Source organism: Ovis canadensis, chromosome 2 (genome assembly GCF_042477335.2).
Source record: "Ovis canadensis isolate MfBH-ARS-UI-01 breed Bighorn chromosome 2, ARS-UI_OviCan_v2, whole genome shotgun sequence".
NCBI lineage: Eukaryota > Metazoa > Chordata > Mammalia > Artiodactyla > Bovidae > Ovis > Ovis canadensis.
Genome location: NC_091246.1, coordinates 49,733,997 through 49,749,632, shown reverse-complemented (window position 1 = coordinate 49,749,632; position 15,636 = coordinate 49,733,997). Strand labels below are relative to the sequence as shown.

General features: G+C 41.9%; 1 protein-coding gene across 1 annotated transcript in view; it reads right to left on the bottom strand.

Moving 5' to 3' along the window:
- Window positions 1-15,636, bottom strand: part of GABBR2 (gamma-aminobutyric acid type B receptor subunit 2) — a 370,642-nt gene that overhangs the window by 214,913 nt on the left and 140,093 nt on the right. Inside the window, exon 3 of the mRNA XM_069576091.1 lies at window positions 1,851-2,021. Within this exon, the coding sequence (XP_069432192.1) occupies window positions 1,851-2,021 (171 nt within the window). The remainder of the gene's footprint in view (window positions 1-1,850; window positions 2,022-15,636) is intronic.

The window sequence follows — 15,636 nt, the reverse complement described above, 5'->3', positions numbered from 1 at the left end:
GAGGTTGGGGGAGGTGTCTCTAAGAGCCCTTCAGGCTATGTCAGCCAAAGACTCCATTGCAAAAAAGCAGGTCCCTCCAAGTCTCAGCAGAGTCCATGTGGATGGGGCCACAGGACTGGCCCTGCCCACTCTCACCATTAATCTGCTTCACACTCATTCCAGAACATTCATGGCTGCTGTATAAAGGGCAGGCTTCCAGCAACAGCCTCTTCAGTGTTTGGCAGTGAGTCACTCCCACTGGAGGTCAAGTTCTCTTTGTGCCTCTGCCTAGGGACTGGGAAACAGAGGTGGGAAGCTGAGGACCATTCTTGTCAGGGAAAATCTGGCCTTGTTTGGATGACTACAGACTACTGCTTTTCAAGCACCTCTGAAAATATCCCTCTCAGCGCATAAACTGTATAGTTTGTAAAGCTCTTTGAAATTCATGACTCATCTGATTTTGGCAGGAGGTCTACAAGATGGGCTCGGGAAGGGTTATTGTCCCCATTTTGTAGGGACGGAAGCTGCAGCTCAGAGAAGTGAGGTGACTTGGCCAAGGTCGCACAGCTAACGCATGGAGTGGCCTCTCCTTCCCAGGGAAAAAAGGGGCAGAGCCTCGGAAAGGCAAGTGCAGAGCTGGTGTGGAAACCGGGTCTGGTGGTTCCTGGCCCTGCTCCACTCCACCTTCCCCCCGCCACCCCTCGACTGGCAGAAGGGGCGTGTCCTCCCCGACTACTCTCACAGAGGTCTGCTGCACACCCACCGAACACATTTCCCTGAGGATCTGCTCACAGTTGTTTCTCTTTCTTTCTCTTGGGCTCCTAAGCAAACCTGGACTGTACCGTCTTGTGGGGAAGCTCCAAGGACCAAGAGCACACACAGGAGAAGACAGGAAAGTAGGGACTATAAAGAGATGAGGGAAGAAAGAAACCATTCTGCACTCAGCTGAGTGGAGAAAGCTTTTTAAAAGATTTGCTAATATCCACTGTTTGTAAAAAATGTGTGGAAATTTTCAAAGTGGTTGGAGGAACTAGAAATTAGAACAGGCTTTCTGGAGATCAGTTTGTCTGAACGTTTTAAATGTCCCAGTAACTCTACTTCTAGAAATCTATCGTGAAGATGCATACCTAGGTGGAATGGTGTTGGCTGTGACATCAAAAAGCTGTAAACATTCAGTAATTTACCATCTATCCACCTGAAGTCAATGAAGATCTCAAAGATCTGTTGTAAAGTGAAAAATGCAAAACATCTACCCAGTATGAGGACATTAGGTTTAAAAGTACTGAAAAAGGTCTGGGCAGAGGAACATTACACAGAAAGCCGGACTTGACTTGGAAGAGAAAGTGGATTTAGAGGAATTGGGTAAAGCAGCCCTTTTCTTTCTTTCTTTCTTTTTTTTTTTTTTACTATATGTAATTTAACTTCTCTTTTCCTTGCAACAACAATAGCAAGCCTCAGAACACCAAGTATTGATGTATATTTGTAAATCATTAAAACAAACAAAAACTAAAAAACCCCCATCCGATCCACAGTGACTTTGGGAATCTTCATTCCAAGCCAGCTTCTCCCCAAATTCTCCTCACAGGAGAAACATTCTTGGTGGCACCTCGTGATTTTGGATCATCACTAGGGTCTGCAGCAAGAACAACACATCTACGGGGGTGGTGAGGGAATAAGCCACATGATTTAGCCAGAAGGCACAATGGAAGGGGAGGTTCCACTCCTGAGCTGTGTGAGTTGGAGGTCTTCACCAACCCCAAGCACAGTCGAATACCTCAACAGCTCCACGCCCCGGAACAGTGCCCACCCTGATGGAGCTGTCGTGCCCCTTGCCTGGAGGTGGGTGAGGGGTGCCTCCCAGCGGCGCGTACCTCTGAGAAGCGCTGCACATCCTGGGTCAGCGTGCCCACCCGTCTCCACTGGTAGTGCTTCAGCAACTTCAGGATGGCTGGATTCACCGCGTTATCTGATGGGACCGTCCGAAAGAAGTAAGGGTATTTCTTCTTATCTGCTAAAACAGGTGTGGTGGCAGCAAAGGACAGCTGAAAAACACAAAAGAGACAGCATTTTACTGGGGGTACCTCATAGCTGTGGGCCCAGGATCTTTCCTAAGGGAACAGAGGTCTTTAGTTCTCACTTGAGGTACAAACACAGGGGCAAAATACTTTTAACCTTCTTACTGCAAAAGTAACATGTTACAATTGAAGAGGCTTTTAAAAATACAAAATAAGGAGAAAGAACCTTCGTTAATGTTGTCGTCTGCCTCCTTCAGATCCTCTCTCCATGCATGGCAATGAACTAAAAAAAAGATTCTTGAGATCATTCTATATACACATTTGAACTGTTTGTTTATTCCCTCATTAAACATTGTCTTAAAAGCATTTAACCATCCTGTTAAAACTTCTTGCAAACATTTTATCATGTAAATTTTTAATAGTTCCATAATATTCTAGCATCTGAACATACTGTAATTTACTAAATTGTGTTTAATTTGGGGACATTTAGACTATTTCTAATTTGTCACTATTATCATATTATTCTACAAGCACCTTTGTGCTTAGCATTTTTCCCCTATATTTCAGGCTTTTTCCATAGGGTAGAGTCTGGGATGTGAAAGTTTTCCCAAAGAAAGAATGTGAGCTTTTAAAGGCATGGGATGATTTGAGAGAATAGCACTGAAACATGTATATTGCCATATGTAAAATATGTAACCAGCGCAAGTTCAATTCATGAAGCAGGGCACCCAAAGCCAGTGCTCTGGGACAACCCAGAGGGATAGGGTAGGGAGGGAAGAGGGAGGGGGTTTCAGGATGGGGGGCACACATGTGTACCTGTGGCTGATTCAAGTCGATGTATGGCAAAAAACAGCACAATATTATAAAGTAATTATCCTTCAATTAAGATAAAGAAATTAATTTTAAAAAATAAAGACTTCATACTTATTTCCAAAAAGGATTGTATCAATTTGCACACCCACTAGCCAGGTATAACTACAGAGGATCAATCTTACCACATTCTTGTCAACAGACAGAAATAAAATATCTTTCTATCTAATTTATTAATGATTTATTACTGAAAAACTGGAATCATATTGCATTTACCTTTTCTATGTGGCTGATTACTAGTCATAAGTCCTATTTTAGGAATTGCTTTTTCATGTCTCTTATTTATTTTTTGAGTGGTATTCTAATGCTTTCCTTATCAAATTTAATGAAGACTGTTATCCGTACAGCATTCAAACTCAAGCTATTACAGGTGCTGCAAACACCCCAGCTTGTTTGCTTTTACGTTTCATGTGTGTATATCCTAATTTACAGTCAGTAGTCAAATCTGTCCATCTTTCCTTTTATTAGTCCTTCTTTTCCTTTTAAGTGCATGTGAGTTGCTAAATTGGATTTTAATTATCTGTCCTACAGGGCCCAGCATAAATGTCACCTCTTCTATAACATTTCTTCTGATCTCTGCTTTCTCTTCCCCTCAGCCTCATCCACAGAAGGTGGTTATCGAATTTTTTGATCTTTGCAGTGTGACGGTGGAAAAATGGTATCTTCTTGTAGTTCTGATTTGCATTTACCTTATTAAGAGTGAGGTTGAGGATCTCTCTGATGTTGAAGAACAATTTGCAGTATCTTTCTGGAACGTATTCACATCCTTTGCTTGTTTTCCAATTGGACTTTGAGTCTTTCCCTTACTGGTTAGCAGAAGTAAAGAGATTAGCCCTTCGTGATATAAGTTGCTAATTCACCCTCAGTCTGTACCTTTTCTTTTGATGTTTCTCATGATGACTTTTGCCATATAGAGTTGTTTGTGTGTGTGGCTGAATTTATTAATTTTTTTCCTTTCTGTTTTCAGGCTTTATGTCATATTTAGAAAAACCTTTCCCAACCTGAGACTGTACGAGAATTCCTCCATGGTGCCTTCTAGCCTGTCTGTCATCCTCCCCTGTCTGTCCTCCCAGGTCATCGCCTGGTGAGGGAGGAGGAAGATTTGGTACTCGCATGTGATGAGCGCTGACCCAGCTGATGGTCAGGCTTTACATGATTCTGTGGCCCCTGACAAATCATTTTGCTTCTCATGTGTCTAGCAAGTATTTAATAAACTCTTGGACAGTTTTTTTGTTGTTGATGGGTACCGGTAGCTCCAGAATTTTGTGACCACTGCCATGGTTATATCTGTGCATCACCTGTTAACGCTACTTGGTCTAGTCTAATCTTCATCAGGATGCTTCATTTACCAAACTTTGGGCTCAGCATACCTAAATATTGTTTTATTTTTGGCCATGCTGCACAACTTTCAGGATCTTAGCTCCCTGACCAGGGTTGAATTCGTGCTCTCAGTAGTGAAAGTGGGGAGTCCTAACCACTGGACCACCAGGGAATTCCCATTACTCTTTTTAAAAAGTAGTACTTCCTTCCTTCGTTTCGTTTAAATCTTTGATCCAGAGAGGGCATGGCTGAAGCAAGATCTCTCTTTGCTGCCACCAGCTTTCTCCCCCAGCGTTTGCTATTCCAGCAGCTCTAGATTCAATATGCTCAGAGTCCAGCTTCAGCATCTTGGGAAGAAATGTCCTGGCACCCCCAGCCCCCAGTTGAAGTTGCTTTGCTGCTCTTCCTGTGACCTGAGGAAGCACTTCTTCCCCCCAGGACTTCAGCAGAGCAGGGCAGTAGCAATCTTGTCCCTTTGGTGACCTGGCTCAGGCAGTAGATTGCCACTACCTAGGGTCCCCGGATCTCCTCAGTTCACTTGGCAGCCTCAACAGGTCCCATTTGTTGGAGCTGAACACACAACAACCCATCAGCTGTCACCGGAGCTAGAGACCACCTATAGAAACCAATTTCTAAGATCCCCACAGAGACAGGACATCATCCCAAGCTTGGTTGAGGTCAAGGACAGATCAACTGTTAAAAAAAATTGGGGGGCGGGTAGAGTAAGCCCCAGTAGGGAGTACCCAGAGAGAGGAAATCCCAGTTGGACACAGTAAGGACACTCACATCCAGAGTTGTCCAGCAAGGGAAGGCCTGCTGACAGAAGTAGTGAGATCCCTGTGTCTGGAGGCATGCAAATGGAGGCTAGCCCGTGGCCCAGAAAGAACACAGAGGGGCTTCAAACTGTCTGAGAACTCCTGAAAACCTGTATGAAAACACCTGTGGGGCATGCATATGCATACAGACACACACATTTTTCTGAAAAGAGGATCCATGGCTGCCATCAGATTTATAACAAGGATCTTACAACCAAAGTGAGCACATCTGCCTGAAGGTGATACTTAGGTCCCATAGTGATGTAAGAAATAGAAGCTCTCTACAGTCTGCTCAGACCCAGTATCTGTGATTCTTCTCTCAAGATTAAAACAACACTTCCAGTTACCATAGGTCAGTGTAGGAAGGAGCTATTAAAAAATCAGAGAGACACTATTTCAGGACCTGGGATGGTATATGTGCAATTGCATCCCCAAAAATGCTTATCTAATACAATTTGGAAAATATTGGTTTTCTGATGTGATTTCTGAATCACACTCTGGTTGATACTTTGCTATTATTGTCCCATTAGTTCCAGGTCCACAATTAATTGTTGCTTGAACAACCTCATATGTTTGCCCTGTAGGTAATTACAGTGGTTACTGTTCAGTGAATAAATGGCCCATTGTGTTTACAATGGGCTTGGAGTACAATATATGCCCCGGGTCTAAATCATGTTGGGTGCAAAATATTAACTGGCACTGACATTTTCTGCACCATTTGAGATAATGCACACTTTGATTAGATTGCTTTGCATCACTGTTCTTCTAGCTTTAGCCTCCTAAAACTTTCTTCTACCGGCAAAGGCTGCAGGCGCTGGGTAGCACTGCTGAACTTCAGAACTGAAGGAACCTGAGAAATCATCTAGTTCTGGGGTTCTCTCTCTACTCTGGCTACACACTGGAGTCACATGAGGAGATTTTTTAAAATATTGATGACTTGGTCCCTCTCCAAACCAAGTGAATCAGAATCTCTGGGCATAGAGCCCAGGTATCAGTATTATTTAAAAACTTCCCAAGGTGATTATGGAGCCCAATGAAGGTTGAGAATCACTGGTACAGCTCAACAGCCCTAGTTTTGAATAAGCAGACTGAGGTCCTGAAATGGAAAGACATCGAGATATCCATCAAAATTAGTAAGAGGTAGAAACAGAATTCGAATGCAGAGCTAAAGGACTCTAACACCTGTGTTCTTTCTTCCTCTGCTGCCTGTGTGCCAGGCTTTCCTCCTCTAGCACAGACACCCAGTTCCTGTAACACGTGGCCTGTCAGCATCAGGACCCCATTCAAAGATCCAATCTCCTGCCTCATTTCACATAGCCAAGTCAATTTCTAAACAGACTATGACTGAAGTTTCAAGTTAATCTCTACCAAGGATTATTTCAGAGAGTACTTATAAATTCATTTTACAGTTTCATTATCATTTCTAGTTTTATTGCATTGTTTTGAGAATTTGGTGTATACAGTGTCTGCTTTTGGAATTTATTGAGATATTTTTTGGGTGGCTTATTATATAATCAATTTTTGTGACAGTTCCATGGTAGCCAGAAAAATAGATGCAGTCTCTAGTTGTAAGCTATAAAATTCTTTATCAGATTTTTGATGCATAAGAGATATAGCCCAACTAACCATTTATATTACTAACACATGCTTTGTATTTTTGTCTACTTGACCTATCAAAGACTGAGAGGTATGTTAAGCTTTTTTCTATTGTCTCTGACAATTTCTCCACGTTACTCAAATTTTCTGCTTTTTACATTTTGATTTTATGTTGTTTTGAAAATAACTGCTGTTACAGTTACATCGTTATTTTTCAGCAATGTATATATATCCTTCCCTAGTGCAAACAGCAGGTACTTACCAGATAATCACTGAATGATTTGAGGATTAAAATATTTATCAAGGTAAAATAACCCTGTTTGTCATTTATTGCTGTTTGTTTCATATAATATCTTGCTCAATATTAATGCTGAATTAATATCTTGATATTAATATTGAAACCCTTTATTTTTTGCTTGCATTTACCTGTCATAGCTCTGATTCTCCTTTTATTTGTATTCCATTAAGATTGTTTTTAAGTATATTTCTTGAAATGAGGACATGAATGGATTTTAAAATACATGCTTATTGCTGCAATAAATACTTGACATTGCATTCATCATCTTGCTGGCAGTCTTTTTTTAAAAAAGAAATGTTTCCTTTTTGTTTCCTTTTGTTCCCTTTGGTTTTCAGACTCCTCCATTCTTCTCCATTCTGGATATATTAATCTTGCTTTTTGTCTTAACCTGTTAGACTATCTTTTCATATTCTGAAGAAGGGTGAGGGGTTGAAAATTTGCTGAGGATGACCCTCTGTTGTTTTGACGCATGGTAGAATATATCTGGATATAAAATTCTTGGGCTACCATTTTTCTGCTTTGAACCTACAAAGTGGTACAGAGGAGAAATCTGAGGATAGTTTGATTGTTATTCATTTACAGGTAACTGACTTTCTCTGTTTGGATGCCTGAAGGGTTTTTTTCTTTATTCTTAGAATTTAAAAAAATTGCTTAAATAGTTGTGGATGTGGCAGTCTTGATTTTATCTGGAACACAGGGAGGCTTTCAATCTATAGGCTCAAGTCTTTTAACTAAAAAAACATACATATATGCATATGAACATTTACACATATATATAATAAGTATAAATACATAAATGTAGCATTTATATATATATATAACATATAATGCTATATATTCATTATATTTATATTACATTAATATTCATATATATCCTTGCCTCTCCACTAGAATACTTGATTAGCTATGTGTTGTCTTTCATTCCCCAAATCTGTATCTGTATTTTTTCTGTGATTTCACATCTTGGTCCTTCTCCTCTGCATTCTGAAAGACCATCTTCTTTTATCTCTTATTAGAGGGTACCTGAAAATTCAGTTTCACTAATTTCTGGTAAAAGGGCCATATCATCCACAGTCCCGGTGACAGAGCACCAGGGTTCTCATTTCTTCACATACTAACCACCATTTGGCATTACCTGACTTCCTACCTTTTTGCTTATCTTTCAGGGATAAGGTAGCTCTTTATTAATAATTGATTCTGCAGCACCCCGAACATAATGTGGTTGAGTAGCTGTATGGATACACCATTCAAGTTCTTTATTCAGTGGGTTTGCCTTTCAAGTCACTTTCAGTGTTAGTCCTTGCCATATTTTTTATTGTTATTGACTTCTTCCATTTTCTAGTAATTTTTTAATGATCAGAACCCTTTTTGCTCCATCCTATCTCATGTTTCATGGAGACCATGTCTTTCCTGCATATGACTGAAGCTGCTGAAAGTCTTTCTAAAGTTTTTTTCTTTATCCTACAATAGCTTATCTTCAGAGCTGGACTCTTCCTCTACTTCTGGGTATTGTGAGTCTTTGGTTATTTTTACAGTATTTTTTCAAAGGCTGAATGTTAGGTATTTTCAATGTACTCATCCTCAAAAGCATGGCAGGTATTCTGAGAGGTGGCCTATTAACAGATAATACATGGATTGCCCATGGCCCTATTTTCTGTCTGTTTACATTATAACTGAGTATTTTTTTCTCAGAAAACTGAGGAACGAGTGTTTGAGCACAGATTTTGGTGTCTAGTACACTCCCCCCTTACATAGTTCTGTATTAACAAGTGCCTTATTTTCTGATTCTCTGGATCAACACAGTACACCAAATTTCTGTCCTGCATGGCTGCCAGGAATTCTCTTTTCTGCCTGTAAAACTTTACTTTGGAGATTTCTGTTTAAACTTCTTGTGCTCTCCTGTCTACCCTCTATCTAGCTTTGTCTAGGAATTTATAGCTCTGTTTGAATTTAGAAAGATAAATGAAAATGAAGAGAAAAAAAGCATCTTGATTGCCTCAAAGATCAGCAACTGTGACTAGAGGCATAGTTGTCCAAATTTCTGATTGGATGGTAATGAATTTGCCTGCAATGCAGGAGACCCAGGTTCAATCCCTGGGTCAGGAAGATCCCCTGAAGAAGGAAATGGCAACCCACTACAGTATTCTTGCTTGGGAAATCCTATGGACAGAGGAGCCTGGTGGGCTACGGTTCATAGGGTGGCAAAAAGTCGGACATGACTAAGTGTTACCCAAGGAAGGAAGGATCTGGGTCCCTAATAGATTCTGGGGGTTGGTGGGGGAGAGAAAAGTCTGTTATTTTACAGGGCAGATGTAATTTTATGCAGCAAGTTTCCGAGTGCCAAGAGATAATATTCGGTAGAATTTTCTCAAGCATATCCCATCTACTTTATAATCAGCAAAGCTTCCAAACATCTAGACTGTCAGTAAGTCTTAGAGTCCCTTAGTTCTTTGAGGTAGGATTTACTATCCATTTTACAGCTAAATAAACCATGGCCCAGAAAAGCGACACAATCCATGCAAGTTCAATGCAGGAAAATGTGATTTTGACTTCATATCTGGTTGCCTTTCTTTTTATTTTTTAATAAATTTTTAATTAATTAATTTATTTATAACTGCACTGGCTCTTCATTGCTGCACATGGGCCTTTTATAGTTGTAGTTGTTATGACTCTGCAACCCCATGGACTCCAGCACACCAGGCTTCCCTGTCCTTCACTGTCTCCAGGAGTTCGCTCAAACTCATGTCCATTGAGTCAGTGACACCATCCAATCATCTTGTTCTCTGTCACCCCGTTCTCCTCTTGGCCTCAATCTTTCCCAGCATCAGGGTCTTTTCTAATGAGTCAGCTCTTCACATCAGGTGGCTCAAGTATTGAAGCTTCAGCATCAGTCCTTCCAATGAATATTCAGGGTTTATTTCCTTTAGGATTGACTGGTTTGATCTCCTTGTTCAAGGAGATCAAGAGTCTTCTCCAGCACCACAAATCGAAAGCATCAATTCTTTGGCGCCCAGCCTTCCTTATGGTCCCACTCTCACATCTGGTTGTGGAGAGTAGGGGCTCCTCCTCGTTGCAGTGCGCGGGCTTCTCGTTCCAGGGACTTCTCTTGTTGCACAGCGCAGGCTCGAGGCGCTTGGAATCCAGCAGCTGGAGCACACAGCTTCTAGAGCACAGGCTCAGTACCTGTGGTACATGGGCTTAGCTGCTCCACAGCATGTGGGGTCTTTTCAGACCGGGGATCAAACCTGTGTCCTCTGCGCTGGCATGAAGATTCTTAACCACTTAACCAGAGAAGTCCTGGTTCTCTTTCTTCAACCACCTCTGACGCATCAGTCCAAGATGAGGTGGGGCAATGACCCAAGGCTTGCTCTCTCTTCTGAGACCCACTAGCACGGGGAAGAAACTGCTTATTTCAAGGCTTTCAGGGTGTCTCAAACATAGCTGGTGTCTATGGTGGGCATGGTTGGTCCTGGGAAATTCTGGGGGACACACCCTTAACCAGAAAAGTAGAAGAGGAGGCAGCCATCAGCATCTCTCTCTGAGTTCTGGCTTGCCGTGGAATATTCTGTACAAGTTTAGGGTTAGTGTATGGAACTGTGAGTCTCTTTCACATTAAGGGCCCAGAGGTAGAGAGAACAGGAGAGTGAAGCCAACTATACAGACACTTCCGGGAGCTGGAAAACCAGGCTTACCCTTGTCTCTATGGCTTTGAGAGCAAAGCAGAGCAAAGCAGACACCCCCTCTGTGGGTATCTGTTTTTCTCATCTCTAAAAATGATGGGTTGAACCAAAGACTTGAAAGTTTCCTTCATCTGTATACCACACAACTCTATACTTCTCTCTCCAACAACTGAGGAGAATGATTAAAGAGTTGGTTAGTTTTGTGTGGGTGTGTGTTTCATTTGATCTGATTTATTCTGATAATTGCCATTGTGTTTCACTTCTCTTTTGCAGATTCAAGCCTAAATGAAAAATGTAAATATACCTCCCAATTTCAGGGTCTTTATTAAACTCTCAGCCACTGATGAATTCTTCTCTAAATGTAATTCCTTCTTTACCTGGTTTGGGGCCTCTGGCTTTAACTTGTCTGCAGAAATAAACCATTTTTCAAGTGGAAAATCTAACCAAGAACAGCCTGGGTTGCTAAATCCTAGGTGAGAAGTACGGGCCAGATGCCAGAGGGGAGAAGATGATTGAGGCTTGCTCTTTTCTCCACTTGGTTAATCTTCTTCCATGGGTTTGCTGACTGTTTCTGTAATTAAATGAGGGAGGTATTTGTCATCTAGGGTTCCTTTCAGCCAAGATGAATGGAATGCAACTTTCTCAGGAAGCTTCTGACAAAACCCTGTTTGTGGCCAGTGCCAGGACATATACAAAGGCACCAGGCTGTGTGCGTTGGGAACTGGGGTCCACTTCAGATCTGCGCCAGGTCACCGCTGCGCCCAAGCCCTGGCGAAAAACTGTTTGGACACAAAGTGCCTCAACACAGATGCCTGTGAGACTAATGTGATGTGGGGTGGCCACAAAGCATTTCCCAAGTTGAGGAGGGAAAATGAAAGCCTGGCATTTGGGCGAATTTCTGCAGCCCCACTCCAATAAGATTTGCTGAGCAGCATATGCAGACTGCCTCTGGGGCTTGAAACTTCTTCTGGAACCCCCTGGGGACAATCACCCTCCTTCCTATTGATGACATTTAGTGCTAATCACTCAGAGATGCACAGCAGTTGAGTTGTTATCACCCATGTCCATCGTCATGTCCTTAAAATCTGGGGACTCGCAACAATTCCTGCTGGAGGCAGGGAGGGCATAACAGTGTTTGCTCCTCGTGGAGAGTGCCGTGCCCAAGGCCCCATGAGCAGCAAGGGGCAAAGCTGGCATTTGAACTCAGATATTTTGCCTTCTTCAAGGTATTGCCTAGTGAGCACCTGCCTTGGGGCCAGCATTGTGTGAGGGGGCTTGACATGAAGGGTTCACTTTGTCACTGAATGTGCGAAGCCACCTTATGGGACAGACATTATTTTGATCTGCATTTTTCGATGAAGCAACTGAGGCTCAAAGAGGTTAAGCCACTTGCACGTGATCACACATCAAGTGACTGGCAAAGCAGGGAGACTGATATCACCAGCTTCCATTCCACAGACTGTTATGCTTCTTCTGTGTGATGAACTTCCAAAATTCATTTCCTGCTTTAGTCTAACTTTGACCTTCACAAAACCCCACGATACAGAGTCGACTTTATTGCCCTAATTTTATAGATGAGGAAACTGAAGCTCAGAGGGATAAGTGACTTGCTCAGGGTCACATGTGAGCAAGTAAGCAAGTAGCAAGGTTAGGGCTCAAACTTGGGACTTTTCTTCTTGAAATCTGGCTCCTCTCTCCATCAAAAAGGCTGCTTCTTAGGAAGGCACCTAGGTACAATATGGGAAAGCAAGTGGGACCATTTAAGAGAAAGCAAAAGAAAAAAAAGATTTGCTTAAAAGAAAAAAAACCCACAACAATACTAAATCCGTGGCTTATTATGCTTCACTTGCCTGAGATGTTGCAATTCAATTATATGAGACAAAACTCATATGTATATTTGACATTTTATTGAAGACCAAATTCTTCACATTTTTCTTTTTAAACTTTTATTAGGATTATAAACTACATGTATAAGTATATAAAATATATATGTTCAGTTCAAGGAGTAATAATAAAATCAATATCAACTTGTCGATCACCCAGTTTAAGAGAAAAGCTTTTATTTATGTGCAAATTGTAAAGTAACTTAATTTTTTGCTCTTTAAGATAAATTTTTTTTCCATGTGGCATTCTGTGACTTTTATTTCCTTCTTTACTCCCCTCTACAGTATTTCTATCATTGTTTTACATAAAGAAATTTGCAAAACAAATATTACTTCCTCCAATCCTTTTTTTTCCTCCTTTAGAGTAAAAAGCTGGAGTTAAGTAGAGAAAGAGCACAACCAAGCCAGTGCTGAGAAAGCAGTATGGTCCATGGGGTAAGAATTCTGAGTTCTAGCTTGGACAGGCTGGGACTGAATGCCGGCCACACCACTCATTACATGACTATAGGAACATTACTTCACCTTTGGGGATCTGTCCCCTCTAAACCAGGGTGACAAGCCCCCTCCCCAACCTCAGGGCTATTCTGAGGGTCTGAATGCACAGGCATCCAATCAGTGATTGTTAATGTTAGATCACAGTTTCCAGACTGAGAAGTTATGAGAACTGGATGGTATTTCTTACAATTAAGAAAAGCCTTTTAACTGACAAAATACTTTCCTTCAATAATACCTCAACCCCATGAGGGCAGAATGGAGGAGAGTTCACCCATTTTAACATGAGAAACCTCAGAGAATGGAAGGGTGCTCACGGTAACGTGGCTACTACCAGGCTGAGACATAATTCTAACTCATAATTAGGGTCTAATTCTAAATCCTAACCTAGCAACTTAAAAATGTCTGGTTAATTGGAGGACTTCCTTGGTGGTCCAGTGGTTAAGACTCCATGCTTCCAATGAATGGGGCATAGTCTCCATCCTTGGACAGGGAACTAAGTTCCCACGTGCCAGGCAGCGTGGCCAATTAATAAATAAAATCACTTTTAAAATGTCTTGTTAATTTTTAAAAACTAATGATTGCTTTGCTTGTCTGTGCACAATTAGAACACGTGTCTTTAATTTTTCTTAAACTTCTGGTTAGATGCTTCATTCACTTCTCCCTTACAGCTGTGTAGGTGACAAACGCAGGAAATTAACAAATTATAATAGAAGACTCTGGTTTCCTCAGTTCCTTTGCACTTTGCCTTCAGCTGATGTCTTTAAGGGTAAGAAGCACTTGTGTGTGATCCCAGCTGTGAAGCCAACTGCCTTTTAATTACCACACTGCAAAAATCATGTCTCCTCATGTCAATTTAGCACCTCTAATTAGCCGATAAGTTGACATCACATCTATGGAGGGGGAAAGGTGTGCTGGGGCCCAGCTCGATGCTTGCAGTGGGAGAAAATACAGCATTCCCATCTGCTGAATCCTCCCATCTCTTTAGAACCAGCTCCTACTCATCTGTCCAGGACTGCTCACAGCCACCTCCTCCATGAAGGCTTCCCTGCTATCCCTCAGCTCTTCCAGCACTGTTTCCTTCCCTTCTTTTGGAGTGCTGAGAAGTGATTGATAGCTAGGCCCATTTCACTGACTGGTCTGTGTGCATTTTGTGGGCTGTCTCCAATCCTCTCTGTAGCTATGAGAGAAAAGAAAAAAGAAGTGGACAGAGGAGGCAATAGGATCACAAGAGGCCTCCATGCTTGCCTTCCAGACAAGAACTCACCATGGTTTTCACATAGAATGGGGCTGAGGAAGAAAGCAAGCACTGGTTTCTGTGGCTGAGAAAAACATGGTTTTAGCTGGGCCTGTGACCTTGGAGTATCTAAAGGGAGTCCAGGCAAAGCTCTGGGCTGTAGGACTCTACTCAGGAATCACTTGACCAGGACAGGCCAAGACTCCTGAGGGGACCCTGCAACACCTGCCCCACAGACACAAAGACAGAGAGCCCACAAAAAGGTCAGGAGGGTGGAGGTCACTGGGCATCTCAAAGCCCAGACAACTGAGCTTTAAAAGAAGGGGTCACTGTAGGTTCTGTTTACAATTGTGAGCCAACACCTCCCAGAACCAAGGAAGGAGAAGCAGAATGCTGGACTCCAGACCTCTCAGATTTGCTTCATGATCAGTCCTGGGGAAACTGAGTAAGTTAAATCAAGATAAAAGATTCTAAGGTGCTTTCCAAGAATGTGAAGTCTTCTTCACGGGGACAGAGAAGGTCATCCTGGACCAGTGAGCCTGGGGCTAGGACACAAGGAAAGGAGCGTGACTATGGAACTGTCAAGACCCAGCTCTTCCAGTAAAAGCTGCATGCCGACCAGCAATCCATTAAACCTCAGTCTCCCTACCTATGAAATGGAAAGAATAAGTCCTGTCAACTCTCCAGGGCTCTTTTTTTTTTTGAAATGAGAACTTAACTGTGAGAAGTAGGTCCTTGTGCTAATGGAACATGAGGGTTACAATACCCACCTAGTCAGCTCATCCATCACCTTTTCCTACCACTCTAGCCTCCTTTCTCACCCTCACTCTCCAGCCTTTTACTTTCCAAGGCATACCAGGCTCTCTCTCATTCCCCCACAAAGAAGCCTTCCTAAACACCTCCCTATACCTCCAGTCCGAGCCAAGTGCACCTCCCCACGCCCATCAGATCTATCACACTGAACCGTAACTGCACCCTTACTTCTCTCCATAAGACAGTAAGATAACAAGCACTTATGTAACAACTTGTAATAACAAGTTGTTACATAAGAAGCACACAAATATTTATATTAGTTAAAAAAAATAAGAAAGCTCAGATCAAATTATGACTGTTTCAGGGAGGCTAATATGAACCAATAAAGAAGAAATATTTAGTAATGAGGTATTCAAGAATGAATCACAATCTTGCTAAGTACTGAGTTCCCCATCACTGGAGGTATTCAAGGAAATCTTGAGAATCATCCACCAGGGTCAAGGATGGGATTCTCAAACCAGCAAGGAGTTTGCATGTGATGGTGTTATGTTTTATGTGAATTGGTGGCACACCCAATGGTTTTAGGTGAGCCCCAATCTAATATTTCATATCTTAAGAGGTGTGTTTTTTTTTTATTTACTTTTATACTTGTTCTTAGTAAATGATCCTGATTTTCCATCCATGGTATTTAAATAAAA